Genomic DNA, 14,155 nt, shown 5'->3' with positions numbered 1-14,155 from the left:
AACCTCTTCTCTCTACCTATGTGGCTGGCCCCACACACCTGGGTGGGGGTTTAAACCCTCTATTGTTCTAAGCAATGATATCAAGATGGGGGGGGCAGGGCTAGAGACCCTGCCAGTCTACCCAGCAACCAGTGATGTATTTCAAATTGTTGGATGGCAGCCAACAACTGCTGACCTTCATTGGATCAGGTAAATGAGGTCATAAGGTTATAAGTTAAAGACTGCCCAGGGGGAGGGGCAGCAGCCATGATAAAGACACTGAGAGCAGCTGAAGCTCAGCAGCTCTCTCTCTTGAAACTCATGGTCAATAAACTGCCTGCCTCCAGAGGAAGTCTCCACCTGCCTCTGGATGATACTTGTGAGTAAGCTACTTGAGATCTAACTAGAGATATAGCTTGCAGTAACTCAGATGCATTATCAAAGGCTACCCAGCCACCCTGTTTGTTTTAAGGTATTTCTGCGATATTGATCTACCCTGTAAGCTGTTTCAAACCTATTCCTTGTAATCAGTAAAGTTCTCCTCTGTACCTAGCCTGGGAGACTTATTGGGAAAGGGTCTAGATTATGCTTTGGAGTCCCCTTGGTCTGGCTGACTAAGGGAGACCACTTTTTGTGCTTCAGACTAAAGAAAGCGTCCCAAATTCTTGCAGTGGGTTGAGTACCCGCTTCAGGTCTATAAAGCCTGTGTACCTTATGAGGCAGAGCCACTAACAGATCGAGACTCATGAGTTGTGGCAGTGTTACCCCCAGACTTGTGAGTGTGCTCCAGGAAGGGGGTCGGCCAGACGTGAGGTGCCCCCAGGGAGGCACCCAGAGCTTGACAGGTGTTTGGGCGCAGTGAGGTGAGTGGCTACTGGCCTGCCACAGGAGCTGCTAGCTAATTATACTTCATTTTCAGAACAACCAAAATTTCAACCCAGCATTCCAAAGTGAAGAATTAGGATGTTTTCCATATTCATTATTCATCACTTTTTCCTTGGTTGCGAATGAAAGAGCTGTATAATTCAATCAAAATAATTTTCTGCTTCAGTTTGTGTAATAATACTGGCCTTTCCACATGCCTATGTGAAGGATGTTACTATGTATCTGCATGGTGTAAACTCCCAGTGAAGATGGACTGTAACAGAACAAGGGGAGGAATGCGCCTGGTCTAACTCACCTTGAGTAAAAGATACTCAGCATTCACTGATCCAGAAACTTTTTATGCAAGAATCCATAATGCAGATAAGCCATAAGCAGGGTTGCCAACTGTCTGTAAATTTATGGACACTATGGATATGGATAAATAATTAGGCTGAAAATGCCTGTCAATTCTATTAAAAAAAACTGCTGTCTGTAAATCGCAGAGCAAATATAACTCCACAAAATTAGCTCTGTAAAATCATGGAGCTACTGAAGCTCCATGGTTGGAAAGCAAGCTGCATGCACTATGGTTGCTGAAGCAAAGACATCACAGCACTGCCATTTGGTGCCTGAACAGGAGTGCAATACCCTGAAAGTAGTTTGTTTCAGGGCTTTGTGGCTCCCTCTCTAACTGCCCTCCCTCCCTAGCCATGTGTGGGTGCTACTGCTGCCTTCCATCTGTTTGTAATGCTTGTAGGTGTCAGGTGGGCAAATGGTCCTTCTTTGGGGGGTTCATGCTTGGGTAGAAGGAGTGGCAGAGGTAGGCTGGGGAGTGGACTGGTTGGGGCAGCATGGTGTTGGGTGTAGTCAGCAGTACCAGGATATAGGAGCAAGTAGGAGACCCTGGGGCAGTAACTTATAGGAGAAAATGTAGTCTACTGCATGAGTATAGTAACTATTTTTCACTTTAACTGATTAAGCTACATTTATACTTTAGCTTAACTGGAAATATTTCTTAGATTTTGATATAGTTTTCATAATACTGATGCAGAATAGTGGGAAATAAGATTTTATGTAAATCCACTGAAAACATTCTGATTTAGACTGAATTTGTTTGTTTTCCATGATGGTAGTATTTACTATTCAATTAGCTTGATGGGATCAGCTTACTCTAGTCGCAAACTCTAGCTTACTTCATAAAACACCTTTTAAATTAGCAAATTGACCAGGGGTAAGTAACCTGAAGATAAAGGCTAGGAAAACAGAACTTTGGTTACCAACCCAAGATTTATTAATTTGACTTAATTTATTTACTTACTTATTTATTTATTTTACTGATAATTTTCAAACTTTTTTACTGTGGTTTGATCCCAATCCTTGTCCAGGGCTTGGCAGGAGACTTAAATTTGCATTATGTAAAACATATGTCAGTAAAAAAGTGTTGGTTGTCAGTGAAAACTTTGCAGATTGTTAGTAGAAAAAAATGTCATGGGTTGGCAATTCGGGCCCGAAGAGATGTGAACTATTAAGAGCAATGAACTGTGACCCCTTGAACAAATTACAGTTGTAGTAAAACATTTTGGGGTGGGGTGAGATGGGTTGGGGAGAAGAAAAATGGTAGTAAATTGTGTTTTGACTTTTGGTGAAATTTTCTGTATTGAGGGTATTTGTGCCTCTGAGAAATGTGAAAGAACTGTTGTGTTGCTGTGATATGTGGGAAGTGTGGTGATAAAGAAATTGTCTAGAAAGGAAGTTGTTTTATTTATTCATTTATTTTTGGCTAGCTACTTACTGGAATTGTCATGCTTTTTATTTTTAAATCCATGCTTTAAAAGTGGTATTTGCAGCGCTCTGCTTCAAATGAGATCCATCTGTGTAAAAATAACTTGGGTGTGAAATTTACTTTGTCAGAGCTGTCAGCATCACTTGGTACGTCTTTATTGTCTGCTGATTCTCCTTAATGATTTCTCTGTAATGGAGGCTTCTACAGTAGAAGACGGTAGGGCAAAGGTGCCCATGGTAAGGCCCAGGCAGTTAATGCGATTACAGTGTACCCTGAGAACCATGATGATCATCTACAGTTTTATTACTAATGTTGGTAAGCTCTAGAAAACCTTTAATTTGTCTGCCAAGGAAGATAAAGTATATGGAACTGATTTTTGCATACAAGCCACAATTGTGTTAAATTACATGCAGTCTTTAGACACCTGACAGGCTACAAACATGTAAACTTTGCTCCTAGAATTTGGTCAACTTTGTATTGGTTGCTGTCCATTAGGGCTGTGCGAAGCTTCAGTCGCTGATTCAATTCGGCCTGATTTGGTGGCCGAATCTCTGAATCGAATCAGGAGACCCTTTAATCTTTCCAAATTGAATCAGAACCCTTTGAATCAATTCGTACGTAGACACAGCTTTAAATGTTTTTTTCTACATATCTCAAGGTACCTGGCAGCTTGTGAACAGAGATGGTGGGGTGGATGGAGCACCCCACAGGAGCATGGGGTGGGGGGCGGGGTGTCCCCAGCGTGTTCAGCTGTGGACCTGGAAGTGGATCAGAAGCACTTGTGGTCCACTTCCAGGTCTACCACGGGGTACGTGGGGGGACTCCCCCCTGCACCCCCAGCTTGGCAAATGGTGCCTCCTGGGTCGGGGGGAACCCGGGGTCCCCCCGTGGCTGATCGCCAAGCCAGAAGGGGCTGGTATGTGGGGTGTGGCGCTGGGGCACGGCGGACCCAGAACAGAAGTGTACCAGAAATACTTCCAGTCCACTTCCAGGTCCGCTGCCGAGCATGTGGGGGGCCCCCCCACGCTCCTGTGGGATGCTCCATCTGCCCCACCATCTCAGTATTCATGAGCCACGCCTGGTACCTCAAGGTATGTAGAAAAAACATGTAAAGCTGTGTTTATGGCCAAATCGCTGATTCTCCAAATCAGCATCTAATTTTCAGATTCGGATCCAGCCGATTCGAATCGGGGCAGTGATCCAAATCAACTAATTGAATCGTTGTCCATATAGGTCAGATGACTGCCCTTGCATTTTAACTACAAGTTATACTCTGTGCTGAAGAAGATTACAAAGACAACAGATGTAGCGTTTGGATATAACACTAATGGCAGAAATGGAAGGAAGTAAAGGAAGGAAACCGGAAACACAAAGCATAAGAGAAATGCGAAAGTAGAACATGAAAATGACGTAATCCAGAGGTTCTCAAACTGTTGTCCGTGGACCACCACTGGTCTGCAAGCTCCATTCAGGTGATCCGCAGAAAGGTTGCAGAACAATCGAGAATATCTATACTTGGCCCTACACTTGATTTATTTTTTCTGACGATGGAGATTAAGTGGTCCGCTGAGACCCTCAGCAATTATCAAGTGGTCCATGGAAAATAAAGTTTGAGAACCACTAATGTAATCTATCTAATATAGATAGCCCATTTAGGAGATGCATTATACTTGGATTTGATGGCCGGGATCAAGTGGGTCTTGTGTCTAGCATCCTCTGCCCCAAAATACTAGTAAAACACATACTAGGTACAGTTGCTCCTAATTAATTAGCATTTAGTCAATGCACAATCCTAGTAATTCTCACCAAACTGTAGTTTAATTCCAGTTCTCAATGCAAGGTTTGTAAAAGGTTACTGAAGGATGCCTTATCTTAAGACTTCACTAATTAAAATGGTGCTTTCTAGAGCATTGTTGAAGAATGTTGTATGAATTATAACTGGTTAAGTTGTACATGTCATGACAATGATGTAGTGTCCTTGCATTTGACTGATTGCCTAGAGTCTTGTCAAATACTGAAAAGTCTCACCTGTTTTTGCAGACAATGGGTGGTGAATCTGACTAAGATTCTACTCTGTTTTGAAGTGCAGTAATTGAATGTTACTGTCACAAAGACTAGTGAACTTTCCCAATGATAGCACTGGGGAAAGCTAATATTTCAAATGGTAAAATGCAGCATAAAAATGATGCACAATTTGTATAATCTTGTATTATATTCAAAACATTGGTGCTGTCTGTACAGAATTTTTGAGATGAAGGGGTTGCAGTATGTTGTTCAAAACTCAGTATTTCCTGTTATACGATTATTTTAACTTGACATAATCTTCTCTTTTTTTACAGAAAGAACTGAGCCTTCCAAGAAGAGGAAGTTTGTAAGTAGCTAAAATTTCTTTCTTTGTGTTCATGGCACAGTATGTGGTTTGACAGTTCTTCAGTATGCCTGAGCTTTTTTCACTGGGAGATGGAGTGAACGTTAAATGTGGCAGTTGATGGGCTTTATGATATATATATATATATACACACACACAAAAAAAAATTGAGATTGGAAATTTAATACTTATGGGTCAATGTGCTCTATTGAAGATATCTGTTGGTGTGCGGTGTAGTGGCCTTTTTTATAGAAGACGGTATTATGAAAGATTTCTGGGGTTTATTAACAAAAAATGTTTCTTGTAGTGAAGTTTCCTTTATTTCAATTATTGTTGTAATAATTGGGCAAATGTTTGGCCTCAATGAATAGTGCAAATAGAACTACATTGTATTTATTCTGGTAGTTCTGAGATCAAACTCAATGTTGTTGATATTAAGGAAAATAAAACTAAAACTAAAGATTTTTGGTAAAGGTAGAAAGTTGTACATTTAAAATTTCTTAATCAGTGGAAGGGCAGGCTCTGTGTGCATGTGTTGTTGCATGTATTATTATTTGGCTAGTAGATGTATGTGAACTTGATCAAATATACCAATACCTGTATGGCAGGGTGTACTTTGAAAATGTATGTATTTTGATTCTATTTCTTTAGTGAATTGTGAACTATTGGATTTTATAGCCCGTGGTTGTTTTTTTCTGTATCTTTCTTTACGATGCTTCTGCAGGATTACATCCTTTAGAAAGCAATACTGTCCTGTATTTACTTAAGTGATAAAAACCATCCCATTCAGATGCAACCTAGAAATGTTGCACTTAAAATTGATTTAACAGTTGTATGACTTGGGGGAATCTTACCAGACAAAAATATTACCTCCTTTATTCAGTATACTTCAAACTGCAGCACCATCCAAATACAGCCATCTTTATGGTGGGCAAAAGTGGTTACTATAGGTATGCAGCGTGCAGCCCAATTATGTAGGCAAAGGAAACATTGGCAAAGAATGTGTGCTATTATGAAAAGTAAGGCAGAGCTGAAAAGTTCAGTATTTTAGGGGTTTCTTTATTTCACATACCCATAAAATAAATATCTAGAAGAAGGTTTTTAGAAAATGATTAATACATGTAGCATTTTAGCCCTCAAGAACTGCTAAGACATGCCCTCCCAATATTTAGGTCTTATGCCTTTTGAAGAGTTTAAATGGTTTCCAAGTTAGAACATGGAATACATTGCCCAACTGTGAACTCACTGACTAGATCTAAGAAACTGGGAACTGTTAAGTGGTAAATAGTCTGGAGCCATTCTTCTTTTTTGGTCTTATAATAGACTACATGCTGAACAATTGACTAGATTTGGCATTATAAAATGTCTCATTTTGGTTTTAAAAAGGCAGTAGTCTTGAAGATCACAAGCTAGACATTTGGACTGTTTTGTTCATCAGGCAACCTGGCCTTCTATAGGATTCTCAGAAAGTGTTTTAATTTTTCCCTGACTAGTGTATTTACATGGATTATAGGGTTAGAATTCAAAATACTGGTCATAGTGATGCGCTTAGGGTGGAAACAGTTGTCACCTTTGTGCCATCAGAATAATTTTTATAGCACCACAAAGTGAATGTAAATGTCTGTTGCACCACAAATGCTCAAAGTAGTAATAAATTGGGCTGCTTTATTGTGGTCCACATCTGTTTACTAATGGTGGAAGAGCTCAGACAGTATGAAGCTGCCTGGGCTCTCTAGCCTCCCTGGGGCAGGGGCACCTTAGGTTTGAGGTGCCGGTCCTGTACACCCCAGGCTTTCCTGGGCAGGATTGCCCCCCTCAAGCCTTTGGAGCACCTGCCTCGCTTTCCCCACTTACCCAGATGCATCACTCCTGGGACACATGTGGGTAAGCAGGGAAATTCTACTGATATGATATAATAGTGCTTTCTCATTTGCTTCTGCTTTGCTGTATCCCTGGACAACCAATTCCAAACAGTCTTTTGTGGGGTGCTGTTTTGAGGACACTGCAAGATGAAGCTTGGAGACAGAAAGCTTAGAATGATTTTCCCTTTAGTGATTCAATAGTGAAGCCTACAGTTACAGCACAGATTCATCCCATGATGGCATTGCTCCTGGCTTACTGTTTAGAGATATTGCATCTTCAGAATTTAGACAAGATGCCACTAGTTATTACCTCTCCATTATTGTACTCTAGAGTCTCCTGTATGGCCGAGAGAGAGAGCATAGGCAACAATGCTTAGCATTTATGGTGGCCAGTCTAAGGGATTCTCTATTGGTAACAGAATAAGAATTAAGTGGCTTTTCTAATCCTATTCTTCAATGGGTTGATGCAATGGAAAAGGAAGGGCATCCCCTCCCTGTCCCCCAGAAAACTGCACATTAGAAGAAGCAAGTGTGCCTGTCAGCTGTCTCTGCTTCCCCTGCAAAGATGGATAGTGAGAGTATAGAACTCAAGAAGCAACAGTAACTCTCATAATGGTAATAATAAAGGATCCCCAGAAGTTCTGGGGTGAGGTGCAGTTGTCTGACAGATAGAGAAGGATGTTCCACTGATGTAAGTGAATTTCCTTACAGCCTGAGTCCCTTCATCCCAACCCTGCCCCCACTCCTGCTCCTTCCTTCCTCTCCAGATGTGAAAAGCAAGTAGATCCTCAAACCCATGTTCAATATGAGTGTACTTAAAACTGGGTACAAGTATTTTACCCAGCTTTAATCCTCTTTCTGCCTTCCCAAAGTGTAGAGTATGTGATCAACACACACATGAATACAGAGGGCTGAAGTGAGATGAAACAGAGTGGTGGGAAAGACACTTTATTATAGAAGCTGAAGGGCAAAGTCTCGGGTTTTATACATTTTTTTTCTTTTGGGACCTGATTGCTGTCTTGGCAGTTACCCCTTGCTCAAATTGTTGAGGCAAGAGAATCTCAAGATGACTTCTTTCCCCATTGCAACAAAAGGTTTTTATAAAGAAAAGCCAAGATTAGTCATCCCTAGATCTGACTAGATAACATGGGCACAGGAGCCTGAGGCATAAGACAAGACAGAATGTTGTTTTAAAATATTTTTAAAGAGTACGATCCATGTGGCTACATCCTGTTCACAAGACTTTGACTGTTAAATCCAGATGTGCATGTCTAATCCACCAGTAGCTAATGTTTGGTTCTGCTAATTACCTGTCATATTAGTACAGTACCTTTTTATATACTGTTGTGAGATTACAAAAGGCCATTGCTTTTCACATTTGTAGGACATGCAAATATGTTGTTTTTATTTGTATTGAGCATAAAAGTTCAAATAGCTAGGGTATTGTCAACAAGTATTTAGTGCCTTTATAGTAAATACTGTATGTTGAGAAGGTAGCAGTGACAACTGTATGTGTTTAACTGAAGGAAGAAGACCCTGAAAAATTTGTCATCAGTCTGCAGTTTGGATGGGCATGTGCAGGGAAGGATGATGGCGAGCTGTGTCTCAATCATTTCAAGTTCTGTCAGGTAGGAAATCAATTAACCAAATTACAAGCACAAACACTGCTTAAAATGTCAATAGTATGTGTTGTCTTTTACTTGCAAAGCTAATTTTAGTCTCCAGTAATTAATGTGGTAGTAGATAAAGACTCTGTGGTTTAAAAAAAAAATAAAAAAAATCTTATTTAAAACCTCCAGAAGCTTTATGTTCTCTAACGTAACTTTGTCACACATTACTTATATTGTGTGATTGACCGGTTAATTGCATAATAAATTTAGATTGGCCACAAGTGTAATATAAGACCAAACCACACCTGCAAAATAATTATCATGTAATTAACTGGTTAATTGTGCAATTTATTTAGATAGGCCACATGTGCAAAGTAATTATCACTGCATTAAAATGTCCATCCAACTATTAAGAGCCAACCTGCTACAAAATTAGTGCTTGAAAATGTGTAACAACCCGATAGCTTGTTTCTGTCCTACCTTAATTTAAACGTGTAGCAGGACCCTTTAACAAATATCTTGTGTGCTTAAGTGAGGACCAAATCTTGGTCCTGTTGAAGTTAATAGCTGAACTTCCACTGGCTTTGAGAACTGCAGAAATTGGCCTTAGAGGGTCTCCCCCAGTATTACCATCCTATTTTTGCTTACTGTGGTGAATGTTTTAAAATACCTATTTTCATCAAGTTTTGAAAAATGGCTTCAGAGCAGGCATATTAATTGCATTTATATACAGATTTTATGGCCCTATCATTTGAGATGTCAGTACAAATTATTTTATAATGCTGAGGTTTTAATACGAGTATAACGTAAAAATATCCTTGCCAGCATAATCTTACCCAGCTATTAAAACGGTTTATGTCAGGATTCTGCGGCTTGTGTATATTCTTTTATTTGTATTGCACACACTTTCCCAAACTGTGTTGAGAGTGGGATCTATAGCACTTAACCAACAGTACTGTTAGAATAAATATGCTACTGCAGAACCGGAGTTTGTCTGAAACCACATGGCTGGACTTTAATGTTCATATTATCAGTCCATTTAGTTGTGCAGTTCTCACCATTAAATGGGCAAGTAACCTAAAAGTATTAAAATAGAACTGGATTAGAACAGAGAGATTTGAAACAAATGCATTATTTCTGTATGGCCTTGAACTTCTAAAGTCCTGGATGCCTTTGCATATACTTGTTCCTTGGACTAGCACAGCATTGCAGTCAGTCAGTGCTAAGAACTATGGTTGCTTCCCTCTTTCCCCTACTCCCCACCCCCCAGCTGAAGCAAACCTAACCTAGTTATATCTTGCAGTGGGGAGACATTTGGTGGTAGTTAAACAATTTGTAAATACATACTTTTTGAAGAGGTCTTCGAAGGATTTGTGTATCACTCCCAGTCAACACCATTTTCTTTATTAATATTCTGCACTTAAAAAAATAGGCTAATGCAAATGTGTTAATATCTGGAGCATGGAATGTAAAAAACTAAAGGGATCCTGCCTTTACCCTCCTCTGAAGCAGTAAAAATTAAGGACATTTTCTTCACTAACTTACTACAGGGATGAAGTTCATATGTGGTACTGAAGTAAATTTACTGAAGCAAATAAGAATGAATGCACAATCTTGCTATTTCAGGTGCACATGTACGTGTCTAACTGTATCAATGCCAGAACCAGTGTTGATTTTGCTTCATAATAAAGAAAAATGGTTTAAAATTTACAGGTTATTGTTAAGTATTGTCTGAGTATATATAAACAAGTGAACTCAAATACAATGATTTCTTTGACAAGCCAGGCTGTATGGTGTGTACAATGCAACATACTGTATTAAAATACAGAGCTGCTTCTCATTGAGGATTTATCTACTTAAATTAAGTAGTTGGAAGAAGATCTCTCAACACATGCTGTATTTTAGGCAGATAAATTAGCGTTCCTGTCTTAGTAGTAGCATTTTTAAACATGAGAGCATGTACTCATCCTCTTATTTTTCCTCATTTGCAAAGTGGAAAATACTGTGCAACCAAATGAGTGCCGTAATAAAATAACGTGGGTAGTAGGAAATAAGTTCACGTCACACAAATCTTCTTTTCCTGTGTATTATTGAGCATTCCTAGTGTAAAAAATGGAGAAAAAAATTCTCTAATAAAAGTAAATTAGCAGCTGGTTTGTACAAAAGAGTAATAAATTTTGAGTTTAAACTGATAGGCATTGAAGGATAGATGATCATGCTTAAACTGAAATATGTTTTCTGATCTTTTCTTTGGGGCATTACTTTTTCGTCTTAACATACCATATGCTGCAATAGTTGGAGAATTTGGCAAAGCACCTGCTTTGGAAGTTGAAATACTGAACCATTCTGAAATGACTTACATTTGTTTTACTGTTTATTGTTGGCTGGTTTAATTGTTGGGTTCTCATTCTGAAAAAAATAGTACAGGCAACCCCTGCTTAGCGCTTTTAATGGGTTCCTGAAAAACTGAGCATGAAGTAAAACCGAAAGTATTTGATGACCCACGATGGCAACCGCAATTGTTTTTAATGACCCGAGATGGTGACCGAGTGTTATAATGAAACTTACTGAGCTCTAAGTGAAATCGGATATCAATTTAAAATGAGTGTTATAGCAAAATAGCGCTAAGTGAAACAGCGTTAAGCGGGGGTTGCCTGTATGTATGAACAAATGTAGTAGGATAAAATATAAGAAACCAAAACTATTAGAATAGTAGAAAATAGGGCTGAAAGGGACTTCAAGAGGTCACATAGTCCATCCCTGTAGTCTAAGGCAAATAGACCATTCCTGACAGGTTCTTGTCTGTCTAACCTGTTCTTATCCTCCAGTGATAGAGATTCTACTGTCTCTAAAGGCCTGGACAGATGATGCTTACACTAGTGCAACTTGCAGTGGTTCAACACACTGATGTAAATTATATCAGCAGTGGACTACTTAGTGCTATTTGTAGGTAGCTTACAAGCAGTGTATGTTTGAAATCTTGCTATGTTGAACCCCAAACCCAGTGGTTGGTTTAACAAATGGCTATGTTATTGTCAATTGGATAGGGTTAGTCTCTTCCCCCCTGCCCTTATCCAGTGATATCAGCTGCCTGTCTTCTAATTTACAATGAGTTTGTTCATTATGTGTGAACCAAATTAAATGGTTGAACCTTCCATACACGAAACCAGATTAAGGCCCTGGACAGATGTAACATTTTGAAGAGCTTAAAATACATTTAAAGTACTCCAAACAGTAAATGTATGTGTTCATGGCTGATGTGCATCAGAAGTGATCCTCAAAAAAATGAACGTTTGTGAAGCTCTTCTTGAAATGTCTCTGTACTTCACTGAGAGCAACAGGGACTTGCTTGGTCCTATGGCATCCCACAGTGTTCCATTCTTCCCATCCTATGTGGGGCAGAAGGGTAAGGGTGCAAAGAGTAGGGCAGATGGTGGATGAGTGCTATCCTGCGTGCTCAACTATCCTTGGACACCTGTGAAAGCTAAGGAGTGCAAGGAGTCCTTCATTTTTATTTTTAAGATGAATAAAGATATTAGCCACTTTCACTCTCTTTGGCTCATCATTTTTTGTGGGATTGTTCTGGTTGCATATTCTTGAGCAGAAAATGTTCTGCTAAGGCATTGGCAGAAGGGAGGTATTTGTTTTTGTCTGTGGATTAAGAAATTTCAGAACATCTTTTAAATTGTTTTAACCATTTCTTTTATATGGCCTCTTTCCTCAAATATTCCTTTTGTTCTATGTAGGTTAAGCAGGAGCTGAAGTTCCGTTCAACTGAGTGCAGATGTTCCTTTTTCATAGATGTAGATGTGCATAATATAATGAGACTTGCAGCTCCAGTATAGTCTCTTAAACCAAATTCATCTAAAAAAAATATTAACTTTCTTAAAAGCTTGGAAAATTAGTTGGGTCTCTTTGAGTTTGGTAAGGGAATTGCTTAATAGAGCTGTGTGAAATTTCAGTCCCCAATTCAATTCAGCAGAGATTTGGCCCGATTCATGCCAAATCGGTAGCTGAATCTCTGAATCTGAATCAAATCAGGAGATCCTTTAATCTCTCCAAATCGGATCAGAACCCTCCGAATCGATTCAGAGAGATTCAGAAAGATTTGACGGATATAGACACAGCTTTAAATGTTTTTTGTACATATCTCAAGGTACCAGGCAGTTCGTGAATGCTGCATTGGTGGGGCAGATGGAGTGTCCCACAGGAGCACAGGGATGTGCTCCCAGCATGCTCAGCAGCAGATGCAGAAGTGGACCAGAAGCAGTTCTGGTCCACTTCCAGGTTTGCTGGGGAGCATGCTCTGGGGATCCCCCATGCCTTTCTGGCTTGGTGACTGGTGCCTTCTGGGTCTGGGGAGGCACCTGGGGTCCCCCCCAACAGCTGATCCGCTTCCAGTCCACTTCTGGTTTTGCCACCGAGCATGTGGGGGGCCCTCCCACAGGACACTCCATCCGCCCCAGCATCACAGTGTTCATGAGCTGCTCCTGGTACTTCAAGATACGTTTAAAAAAAAAAAAAATTAAAGTTGTGTCTATGGCTGAAATTGCTGGTTCTCCAAATCAGGATCAAATCTTCGGATTCGGACGAATCGAATCTGGGACAGTGATCCAAATCGACAAATCAAATCACTGTCCCCAACTTGGGCTGAATCCTAACTGAATTCGGCCCGTTTCACACACCCCTGTCACTTAAGCATTGCTAAATAATGGTCAGGTCCAGAAAAGGATTTGTGCACTTAAAATTTTAAGTTTAAACTTTTAAAATTTCACTTCATATAGAATTAAGGTACCTAGATTCAAATGAATAATCCACAAAAACCTTGGATAACTGCTCAGATGCCTGAGAGATGGTAGGTGCCTGTTTTTTTTGGTGAAAATTCACTTGGGAATCTAGATTTCAGCTTTGATGCTCACTCAGATGCTGAAATTGGGAACATAATGCCACCCAAGGCCACTGAGAAATTAAAACAGATGTAGAGGGACCCCTAGCTCTCCTGAAGGATTCAGTCCAGTAGGCTTGCTCAAGATGTGCCAAACATCAGCAAACAGCACTTGCACCACATGCATGGGTCCAGCCCGGCACACAGGGGCGTGTGCCTTTGGGTCCCAGCGCCGCACACAGGGGCTGCACTTTGGGCTGGGCCAGGTTCTGCCACCATGGAACCAGCCTTGCCTGATGGTGCGTGGGGGATTTGGAGGCAGGACCCAACCAAGCCCTATGTGTGGTTCTTGTGTGCGGTGCCAGGATCCCAGGTGACATCAAGAGTGGCCCAGTCCTGGCTGAAAGCACGTGCCTCCAGGTTGGGCTGGACCTGGCCACCTGCCTGTCTGTCTGTACCCCCTATGACCTTTCTAAGTACCCCTGGGGGCACGTGTACCACCGGTTGACAACCTCTGCTTTAGGTCATTTTCAGCTATAGATGAAATGCTTCTTATTTCATAACCAAGACTCCCATGCATTCAATACAGTCACTGTGTCTTTTGTTCAGTAAAAGTTCCTGCAAAGCTGTTCTTAAGGATATGAACATTGAGAAAACATGATGGATGTTGTATTGTCGTGGTTGGCAGATTTGCAGAGAATGAGATTTTCAAGGGGTATTCAAGTTTTGACCAAGATTAGTGATATTTGGTAGGTGATTCCTCTAGTGTTGTTTCATGTCATTACAATGAACTGGGTTACTGGC

General features: G+C 40.4%; 1 protein-coding gene across 3 annotated transcripts in view; it reads left to right on the top strand.

The window, feature by feature from the left end:
- Window positions 1-14,155, top strand: part of MAST4 (microtubule associated serine/threonine kinase family member 4) — a 496,570-nt gene that overhangs the window by 246,772 nt on the left and 235,643 nt on the right. For all 3 annotated transcript variants that reach the window (XM_019495987.2, XM_019495988.2, XM_059725122.1), the window contains 2 exons: window positions 4,966-4,997; window positions 8,383-8,484. In XM_019495987.2, the coding sequence (XP_019351532.1) occupies window positions 4,966-4,997; window positions 8,383-8,484 (134 nt within the window). The remainder of the gene's footprint in view (window positions 1-4,965; window positions 4,998-8,382; window positions 8,485-14,155) is intronic.

The sequence above is a fragment of the Alligator mississippiensis genome, chromosome 3, assembly GCF_030867095.1.
Source record: "Alligator mississippiensis isolate rAllMis1 chromosome 3, rAllMis1, whole genome shotgun sequence".
Taxonomy (NCBI): domain Eukaryota; kingdom Metazoa; phylum Chordata; order Crocodylia; family Alligatoridae; genus Alligator; species Alligator mississippiensis.
This window is presented reverse-complemented; position numbering and strand designations above follow the sequence as displayed.